The sequence below is a fragment of the Musca vetustissima genome, unplaced genomic scaffold, assembly GCF_032173495.1.
Source record: "Musca vetustissima isolate MV318-11 ecotype Yass unplaced genomic scaffold, APGP_CSIRO_Mvet_v1 utg19444, whole genome shotgun sequence".
NCBI classification, from domain to species: Eukaryota; Metazoa; Arthropoda; class Insecta; order Diptera; family Muscidae; genus Musca; species Musca vetustissima.
Window position 1 is genome coordinate 54,810 of NW_026878608.1, and position 11,349 is coordinate 66,158.

An 11,349-nucleotide genomic window follows, 5' to 3' on the forward strand; every position below is an offset into this window, starting at 1 on the left:
GCCAAACCTTCAACCTTGAAGACAGTTTCATTGATCAGGGTGCACACGACTAATATTAACTTCCAGTTGAACCTCAGTACTGAGGATCATAATAATACTTACTTCTCTCCCCGATTTGGGTTCTTCGGGGGCTGGCGGTATATTTACCACCTCCGAAGGATTTTGCCCAATGGGCTGTAAAGGAATGTCCGATTCAGAATTTGTCATATCACTGATTTTGTAAAACTGTACGAAAAAGCACTCGCGAAAATTTAAATCAAAGATGTTTGTTCACGTGAACAAAGACCCTAACTGAATTCTGTGATGCGCTGCTAGTGACGAAGAAAACTATGGTTGTTGTGCAATGTGCGTTTATCGCCCTCGTGGAATGTGTTGTAATGAGTGTTAATTTGTTTGGGCAGAGAGGGGGGAAAGTGATTTGTGCGTGGTATTTTATAATGCGAAACTTCCTTTTTTAATTTATTTGATTTTGTTGAGGGGGATTTGCTATCATTTTTTTGCAAATTCTATTGACACAATGCTGAATGTGATCGTATGGGGAAGTGAGTACATATATACCGGCATAAATAAATAAATATTGCGATTTTTAGTTAATAATGCAGTTGTTTAAAAAATTCAGATGCATATCTATTTCACCCTCTGATTGAGAAGCTGTTGAAGTTCCTCTGCTCCATGTAAAAAATGCATTAAAATGCGGGAAATGAGCGATTACAATAGAAAACCAGTAAGGAAAGTAGTAAAGTCGGACTGGGCCGACTATATGATACCCTTCACCACTTTGGGTATATTCAACATATGTATTCGAAAAGACGTCGCCTTTTTGAAGGAATTTTGACATGAAATTGAACGAACTTAAATATGTGATTTTTATGACTTTCTGGAGCCCATGCTAAATGTCATTTGATTTTGGGCAAGTTTAGAGTCGTTTGCGCACAGTGGGACAGATTAGTGTAAATCGATTTAAAATTTAATCTCAATAAATAAGTCGAAATTATATATGGAAGCTACGATATATCTATATTTGAACTGATTTGAAGCAAACTTGCCATCTTTAGTGCACAATTTATTTAAAATCGGACGAAAATATATATAGGAGGTGTACACATCATTCTAGACTTAATTCAATACGCTATGTCAAAATTCGTGCAAATCGAATGATTTTCAGACACTTTGGTGCACCATTTACCTAAAATCGGACGAAACTATGTATGGAAGCTATATCTAAATCTGAACCTATTTTCACAAAACTTAGCACGCCAATCAAAAGATTAGCAGGGACTTTGGTGCACCATTTACCTAAAATCGGGCGAAACTATATATGGAACCTATACCTAAATCTGAATTGATTTTCAGGAAACTTAGCACACGTCATTTTAGACTTAATTCAATACTCTACGCCAAAATTCGTGCAAATCAAATAATTTTCAGGGACTTTGGTGCCCCATATACCTTAAATCGGCCATAACTATATAGGGGAGCTATATCGAAATCTGAACCGATTTTCACGAAACTTGGCACACGTCATTCTAGACTCAATTCAGTATCCTATGCCAAATTTCGTGCATATCGCAAGATATATAGGGACTTTGGTGCCCCGTTTACCTTAAATCGGACTAAAATATATATGGAAGCTATATCTAAATCTGACCCGATTTTCTCGAAACTTGAGACACGTCATTCTAGACCTAATTCAGTACGCTATGCAAAATTTCTTGTAAATCGAAAGATATATAGGGACTTTGGTGCCCCGTTTACCTTAAATCGGACGAAAATATATATGGGAGCAAAATATAAATCTGACCCGATTTTCGCGAAACTTGGTACACAGCCATATTATTGGTCCTTCGTGCATCATTCACTTAAAATCGGACGAAAATATATATGGGAGCTATATGCAAAAACCGAAACCGATTTCAATAAAAAATAATATGCATATGACACATGTTAGATTACACTAACATCAGTACGTTGTGCAAAATTTCGTGCGAATCGGCCTAGCATTGGGTCTTTGGTGCACTATTTATTTAAAATCGGACGAAACTATTAATGGGAGCTATATCTATAATGGGAGCTATATCTAAATCTAAACCGATACAAAAAAAAAACTTGACACACGTTAGCCTATATAAACAACATTGCACTATTTACTTAAAATCGGACGAAAATATATAGTGCAACTTCGGGTAATGTGGACCGCCATTTTCTTTTTTTGATATTGTGGGGGTACTAACGGCAAGAACTAAAAGCAAATTGTTTTCACGACATAGTAGATTTGTCGTCTAAATATATTCCAGGTCAAATATTATATATATTTGACTATAAAAATGTTATTGCATTATATTTAAAAAAACTCAAAGCTGCGAATAAAAATAACTTGGCAGGTAATGTGGACCAGTAAGTTAAAACGTAGTTTGTGTAACAATGAATGCAAAAATATATGGATATGAACCCATATATGTTTTGGAATAGCCCCCATTTAAGGGTACCGCCCCATTTGCGGTATTTTAAAGGTCCTAGATTCAATATCCAGCCGAAGTAGCTGTAATATAGCATATTGAGTTTTTAGAGAATAGAATACCTCCTCATAGAAATGTTGTTAATATGGGGGCCATGTTTGGAACTTGTCCCCATGAAAATGTCAGACCACTTAACGTTCTGAGCCATTAACACACTTCCAAAACGGTTGCGCAAAATATTGGTATACCATGGAAGAATTTGTAGGTGTGGATTAATTATCCATCGCTACAACAAAAAACTGCCTTGAAAAGGACTGTTCCTAGAATGAAGACAAATGTCGAACTTTGACAAAATTTGAATTTAATTCGCATATGCAAGTTTCGCATCAGGGCGGAATAAATACAAGTTATTAACGTACGACCTTTGTAAAGCCACATAGCTTAATATGCTTGATGAGCCGCTTAACCAACGGCGAAACGCGTCGCATAATGGTGGGTACGTAGGTTCTTCCCCTGGCTTTCCTTTTCATTGCAAAACTTAGATCATCAAGCTCGACTCGAAAGAAGAGTATAAATAATCACTTAAAATTACTTTGAAATGATCACTGCCCTTACAAGGCAAAATTCAAATAACTTCTTTATAATTGAGAAAAAGAAATTGTTTGACTCTTGTAATAAAAAAAGTTTTCAAATCACAGATTTCAATAAGAGCTTAACTAAGTTTTCAACATTGCAATAATGTACTAAAAAGCATGTAAGACGTTTGTTTTTACTCATTAGGAAAACATATATAAAGACGGCATTGAGATATTTCAAGCGTTTTCTTAGATATGAGGGTGGTCTACATTAGACGCATAGTCCTCATTACCCGAAGTTACTCTGTGGAGTAGCAACACGTAATGCGAGTGAGAATTAGGAAAGAGGAGAGAAGGGAAAAAGGAAAGAGGATAAACATATTTTCAGAAAAAAATGAAAGAAAGGGAGCAAATCGAGATGTACAGGAGTCAGTCCGGAAATTTTACCAACGAGTAAAACACTAAACCGAAGGCCTTAGTACAGGCACATCCTCCTGTAGAGATGAAGAAGGAAAACTTCTGGTATCAAATAGTGGCGGTGAAGGTAATACACCAGAACCAATAAGAGATGACACACGAATGCTTGTAGTGACTACAGTACATTGTACAAAATTGTGTGCCGGTCGGCCAAACTTTGGGTATTTAGTGCGCAATTTACATCAAATCGGACGAAAATATATATGGGAGCTATTTCGAAATCTGAACCGATTTTCACGAAACTTAGCACACATCATTGTCGACCTAATTCAGTACCCTCTGCCAAATTTAGTGTGGTGAAGGGTATAGAAATGAAATGTAACAAAATCCCAGATAAAATGCCAAACTACATTAAAAGTGTAAAGAAGAGCATAACTAGTGGATAAATATTAAAAATCGCTTAATATTTGGATTATTTAATTTGCAAATGTGGTGTTTTTCATTATAATTATACCGGGCCCGAATCCCGGGTATCTTTTATCCGCATATTCAGTTTGAGTTTGAATCAAACATTTTTGAGAGGTCAATGATATGACGGCGCATCTTACATGTCAGGCAATTATATTGGAGGGTATACCATTATTAAATTAAAATTCACTTTTGCGGTATACATTCATTATTCATTTCACATTTTAGAATGAAGTTTGAATGCAGCTGAAATATATTTTCTACAATTTTGGAAATATGCTCATACTTTAGAAAATCAAAAAAGGTCTGCTACTTATGTAGAATATTTCGAGTAAGGAGTTCGAACTCAGAATATATTATAAAATTACATTATATGTACCATGTTTGAACGAACTCTTGTTGTTATATTTACAACAAGCAAATTTCTGGAAAATGAAAAAATAGTTAAAATATTATCGAGAATTAAATTTTAATGTTTAAAAATCATACAATTTTATGAAAAATATCTGGAAGTGGATCTGTGGATAACAATGTGAAAAGCGAAAGATCCCCGATCGAGTGAAAAAGTAATTGAAATATCAAATAAAAAGCCCACGTTCATCTGTTAATGCATACATCTCTAGTAAATACTGACACATAACTAATTTGAAATACACATTATATTTTATTAATGTGCAAAACATTTAATATATACCCAATACATTAAGAGTAATGAAGTTCTATATTTTTGTGAGTTTAATGAATATAAAATATTGTCTTTAGTTTTAATTAGTAATGTTCACGATTAGTAATGCCTTTCTATATATTTTCTATTAAACATATAAAAATGTAATGTGCGTAGAAATGATGTATATTCATATAATACCTTTCTTTAACTTAATCATCCACTCATCATATATTTAAGGATGGCAAAATTTGACTTTTTTCATTTCGCACACTTCGAAACATGGTATTTCAAATTGGAAAAACTCGCCCAATATTCCAACATGAATACTTGTAGAGTGGTATTTCGTTGTCTAGCAATTGCTATGGTATTGCCTCACATAAAAGTTCAGATCGATTTAAAGGTTTTTGAACGACCACCTCATTAACCGAAATTTCCAATGTCTGACAATAAAAAGAAGTCATTGATTGCCAAATCAGGGCTATAAAGCTGATGAATCATCAATTCCATCTGGCTAGTAAAAAGGTGCTGGTTTAAGCCAATTTTCTATTCCTCATAGAATTTCTCTTAAGACTTTAGGCAAATAATTTGAACAGTTTTGCCGAAGAAACAGGGGAAGTAGTCTGCTTCAAAGTGCTTTATCCACGAAAAACTTTCTTTGGATTTGGCACTTCTTCGAAGACACCCACACGTTCGATTGCTGTTCTGGTTCAGGTTCATACACATAAGTCCATGACTTGATCTTATTATGAATCGGAAGATCATCTTGATCGCGGCGGTGTAGGAAACGATGGTCAATGAAAATGCTAGCCTATGGCGTTATGACAGTTACCACGTTCTATTAAAGGATCGCAACACAAGTGGAGGTGGGAGTCTAGCATTTTTTATGCATTTCAATACTGACCTATCTCACTTGATTTGGACTCTGGTTGTAGCAGTTAAATGTGGTTCTCCCGAAGTAGCAGTAGCAGTTAAATGTGGTTCCGAAGTAGCTGTTAAATGTGGTTCTCCCTGTATATACCTCCGATTAATATCTGTGAACCTTATTTGCCTAACGTTAGCTTTGTTCTGGAGGGAATTAACCGTAGTGTACTAGGGGACTTTAATGCACATCAATCCCATCCAGAGAACAACTGTGCTGGTAGAGAAAATTGTTATCTCCACATTTTGCACGATGAATAAAGATGCTTCGACCAGTATAAAGGGATAGTGTCACCATCCACAAGAAATAACCATTGTGTCACCCAGCTTAATAAATGACATTAATTTGCATCCCTTGGATAAGACCATATCCGCATCAGGAGACCGCTTCAGAAAACTTTATAGTCCTTTTAAAAGAAACGAAATTTCGGGACATCATTGCAGCCGGGATGAGAAATAATTAGTAGAGGCATTTTATGGTGATAGCAGCAATCGACGCCTTAATGTGTTTTTTGTACAGATTTTGCGACCGTTCATAAATATAAGAGTTATTGCTGATAATATGAAAAAAGTCGTTAAAAACTTCATTTAAAAATTCAATAATACATTAAAATTGACTTTTACTAACATAGCATACTGATGATAAAATTGGAAGATACGAGGGCGGTTCGGAAACTTCTTAGCCTAGAAACTAGAGTAGTTAGTTTTTCAAAAATATTTTTATTTTTATACCCTTCACCACACTGTGGTACATGGTATTATGTCTTTGTGCATATGTTTGTAACAGGCAAAAGGAAACGAGATAGACACATGGTTCCTTTTGAGAATATGCATAGAATTACTTTCTGAGTCGATTTACTGTCCGCCCGCCCGTCTGTCCGTCCGTCCATGTATTTTTGTGAACAAATTACAGGTCGCATTTATGATCCGATTTGGATGTAATTTGGCATAGGTCACTTATTTGGTCCAAGGACGAACCCTATTGAAATTGGGAAAAATCGGTTCAGATTTAGATATAGCTCCCATATATATGTTCGTCCTATTTAATGTAAATGTTGCACCAAAGTCTCTATATAACTCTCGATTTGCTCGAAATTTGGCACAGCGTAATGAATTAGGTATAGAATGATGTATGTTAACTTTCCTGAATATCGGTTCAGATTTAGATATAGCGACCATATATATGTTCGTCCGATTTAATGAAAATGGTGCACCAAAGTCCCTATATATCTTTCGATTTAACCGAAATTTGGCACAGCGTAATGAATTAGGCCTGGCATGGTGTGTGTTAAGTTTCCTGGAAATCGGTTCAGATTTATATAAAGCTCCCATATATATTTTTGTCCGATTTAATGTAAATGGTGCACCAAAGTCCTTTAAAATATTTCGATCAGCTCGAAATATGGCACAGCGTAATGAGTTAGGTCTAGAATGATGTGTGTTAAGTTTTGTGAAAATTGGTTCAGATTTAGATATAGCTCCCATATATATATTTTCGTCCAATTTAAGGTAAATGTTGTACCAAAGTCCCTTAATATCTTTCGATTTGCACGAAATTTGGGACAGCGTAATAAATTAGGTCTAAAATTATGTGTGTTAAGTTTCCTGAAATCGGTTCAGATTTAGATATAACTTCTATAACTGACCAAATGAAAAATTTAGTATCGGTTGCAGAATGACATATTTACGGATCCACTTTCAGTGTCAATAAAGAATAAACACCTTCGAAGTCCCAAAAAACTGTTACCATAACCTTACCAGCCGATTGAATTGTTTTTGCCTTCTTTGGGGCACTTCCTCCAGCTTCAGTTCATTGTTTGGATCGTTCTTGATAAATATTTATTCTTATGCGATCTTCATCGACTGTTAACAAATGCGGCACTAATCCTGCTGAAAGCTTTTTCATCTGTAGATCTTCGTGCAAAATTAAATGGACTCGATCATTTGAGGTGCCCATGATATTAACAATTTCACGCACTTTTATTCGTCGATCATTTAATACCAAACTGCATGATATATGCACTTTGGCTACAATTTCTGTTGTTGTTGCAGGTTCATCTTCAATGCTTGTACGGCCATTTTTAAATTCAGCAACCCATTTTGGAGGGGGTAAGGAACACTTTCACCTAACACATTCACCATATCATTATGAATTTCTTGTCCCGATAAACATTTTTTATGTAAATATTTAATGATAGCACGCATTTCTAATTTTTCCATTGTAAAAAAATTGCGGATGCGTCTTCTTTAACACCTTGTTCCTATATGAAGGAGTTGCTAGATCGAAACAAAATTTAACATGTTTACATAAGAGAGGTGGATTCCAAAACACTTAACTTGTTTCTGTTTATACTGCGCATTTTGTGCTAGGCTAACAATTTTTCGTACTGCCTTGGTAGAGGGTATAAAAAGAATATAAGGATACTCTTTATTGCCAATATATTTTGACCACTAACAACATCATTGAAATTAACATAGTTATGCTCATATATTATTTTATATAACAATCATTATTTATTGTCAATATGAAACAAATTGTTAAAGCTTATTTAAAAATATATACAAATTGTTACAATATTTGTATGTGTGTGTGTGATTTAAAAATATTACTTATACATTTATGTAATTATTTTTTTTTGGAACAATGCTTTTCTTTAAATTTGCATTTTGGCCATGGGCAAACCCTTAGCGCCCAAACCAGTAACCTTGTAGGTGGTGCCAGCTGGGTCTGGTTCACCGAAACGGGAAGAAGTGGTTACATACAAAATATCCAAATTGGGACCACCAAAGGCAGCAGAGGTGATTTGCTTGCATGGGAATTTAATTTCCAACAAAACGTTGCCGGTCCTGGGGAGAAAGAAAATAAATTACAGATTTAAAAATATTTATTTCAAATTTGAAATTTCCAGTAACTTACTTAGGGTCAACCTTGTAAATGGTGTGGCCATTAAAGGTGGCAACATAGATATTGCCCTCGGTGTCAATGGTCATGCCATCGGGCAACAAATGATCCTTGGGACTGTTCTTGCGCAAATTGAAGACAACCTTGGGGTTGGCTAAAAATACATATAGACATATTATTAAAATATAATTTGAACACTAGTATTTAGTGTTTTAACTTACAGGCCTTGCCAGTAGCAAAGTCATAATCATATTCCTTAACCTCATAATCGGTGGTATCGATGTAATAGAATTTCTTGGTCTTTTCATTCCAGGCCAAACCATTGGAAATGCCAACATCACTCTTGACAACCTCAACCTTGCCACCCTTTTCGTATTTGTACAATTCACCATAACGATGTTCGAATTCATCACCAACATATTTCATGGTACCGGCAAACAAACGACCTTGAGGATCACATTTACCATCATTGAAACGATTGTCGTTGAAACGATCATCACCCTGCTGCACTTCGAAGAGAGTTTTCTTAACCTTAGCAACGGGAGATACACCATCCCAGGTGACAACGATGACACGGCGTCCAGCACCTACAGCAAACTCATCGGTGGTACCTTCAATGGGAATAATGAAACCGGCCAAAGTTTCATTTTCAATTTGGGCCTTGTACACCTTGTTCTCGTTGTAATCGTAACGATAGATTTTGCCAACATGAATATCGACATAGTACAACGATTGTCTTTCAATATCCCAATGTGGGCCTTCACCCAATTCGGCGTGAGATTCAGGCAATGGTTCTACTTTGTAAGACATCTGAAAAATAGGAAAATAAATTAAAATTAATTTATAGGTTATTTGTTTGTAATAATTAATTATAATGCTAACGACTGTACAAATTGCTAAAACGTGTCTGGTATTGAAATTAAGAAATAAAGCATACTTTTAGGCTTTATATAAGATATGCAAAAGTACTGTAAACTTTATCACTTTAACAATAACAACAAATTTGAGAATAAAAATACATAAACGTCTGATATCGAAGTGCAGTCATCGACAATATGTAGGATATTGCTAAAGGTGCCATCATGGACTCATCCAGAGCTCCGATTTGCTCGATTTTACTCGCGAGTGAAAAATACTCCCGAGTGGGAGTACGAGAAGAGTACGAGTTTGTTATTTATTTTGTTTGGGAGTGCTCGCGAGTACTCCTTATTGAAGAAAAAGAGTGAGAGTTAAAACGTTCGAAATAGAGTAAGAGTGAAATCGAGTGGACAATTAAATTTGATTTTTTGGTTGTTTGTATGTGCGTAGTAGCAAACTGTTAATGTTGATGATCTTTTGTGTGATGTGCGGAGATAGATCATATACATCATTACACATGTGACAAGTTACAAAACAAACAAATAACACAAGCAACATCAAACGGAACAACGGTATCAAAAAAAAAAAAATAATAATAATAAACGAGTACTCGACAAGAGTGGAATCTGCTCGATTTCGAGCGAATTTCACTCCCACTCGAATACGAGCGAAGCACTTGCGCTCTTATTTGAGTGGAAGAGAAAAATAGAGTATACTCGTTTTACTTTTTCTACTCGCAGGAGTTCTCCGGCTCGAATTTGAGCAAGTTTCACTCTTTACTAGACATCTGCATGAATGTACTCGTACAATGAATCCACATCCACATTCATGGATGTTAAGTCGTATTCAGAGTACACAACAACATTTAATGAGTGCAAATGAATTCAACCACCGAAGTTGTGTTGTTCTTCGTTGTGCTTTGTCCGATCAAACGATCAAACTTGAAAGCACAACATTCAGTATGATGGACTACAAGAACAAGTTATACAACATCAATGAGTCCAATGAGTGAACATCATGCAATGTATTTTGTATTCTGTGTATTCATTCAACGACTTAACATTGATGGTGGGCATTTATTGTACAGGTACATGCAAATGTTTACCTTGTACACTCTTTAAAACTTTATTAGTGAGCAATAGTGAGAAATAATGTCTTTTATTTTTTTCTATTGAATACAAGTAAATAAAAACTCCAGAAAAATAAGTAAAAGTTAAATGAAATGATGTAAGAAAAATCGGCGGAATCTTCCTCAAGGGATATACAAAAATTAGAGTACAAAGTTATATGAGGAGTACAAATAAGTATTTGCGGAAATACATATGCACTTTTTTGGGACTTAAAGACTTTTCATTTGTTCTTTATGTTTTTGTGGACGTAGGTCATTTTCTTACAAATTGTCTCTCATTACATTTCTTAATTTCTGTAATAAATTTGTACTTTTGTTGATTTTTTACATGATAATATTATTAAGTAGAGTAGAGATTGTTTATTAAAAAATATGAATAAAAATTATTAAAACGTCCTTAAGTTCGACAGGGCCGACCTTTTTATACTCACCGCCGCGAGGTGAACAGTCAAATTTTTAAATTGATCGGTATTTTTATATGGGTTTTATGCCCTGGTAAATAACTACCAAGAGAAATATCAAAAATAGAGACTATTGGAAATTTGGACTAGGACCTTGTACATACCGAAATCCTCAAATTGTCAAAAATTTAGTGTACAGTTTTGTTGGGTCTATACCAAATCGCGGACAGATAACGATAATTTTTTGTAAAAAAAGGATTGGACACACAATGAGAACCCAAAATAACAAATTAGAACCTACTCGGTTGAAAAACGTATCCAAAATACCGAAAAATGGGGTAAGGTAATATGGGGGAACTCCAAAACTTGGACCAATATTGATAATTTAGAGTCCTAAATATAAAATTACAGTCGTTTGAAAAACGTACCCAAACCTACCAAAATTTCGAATATTGGGCGGTACCCTAAAAAGTAGACCAATATTGATATTTTTTGTTCTAAGGTGTGCTACCCATAAGTACCTAAAATACCAAACTACAGACAATTCGGCTGAAAATC

General features: G+C 35.0%; 1 protein-coding gene across 1 annotated transcript; it reads right to left on the minus strand.

Annotated features, from left to right (window-relative positions):
* Window positions 1-8,131: 8,131 nt before the first annotated feature.
* Window positions 8,132-9,216, minus strand: LOC133323378 (regucalcin-like). The gene is made up of 3 exons (XM_061532311.1): window positions 8,625-9,216; window positions 8,419-8,557; window positions 8,132-8,348 (listed from the first exon to the last, which is right to left on the minus strand). Exons 1-3 carry the CDS (start codon window positions 9,211-9,213, stop codon window positions 8,156-8,158), a joined length of 921 nt encoding a protein of 306 aa, XP_061388295.1. The 5' UTR covers window positions 9,214-9,216; the 3' UTR covers window positions 8,132-8,155.
* Window positions 9,217-11,349: the final 2,133 nt, after the last annotated feature.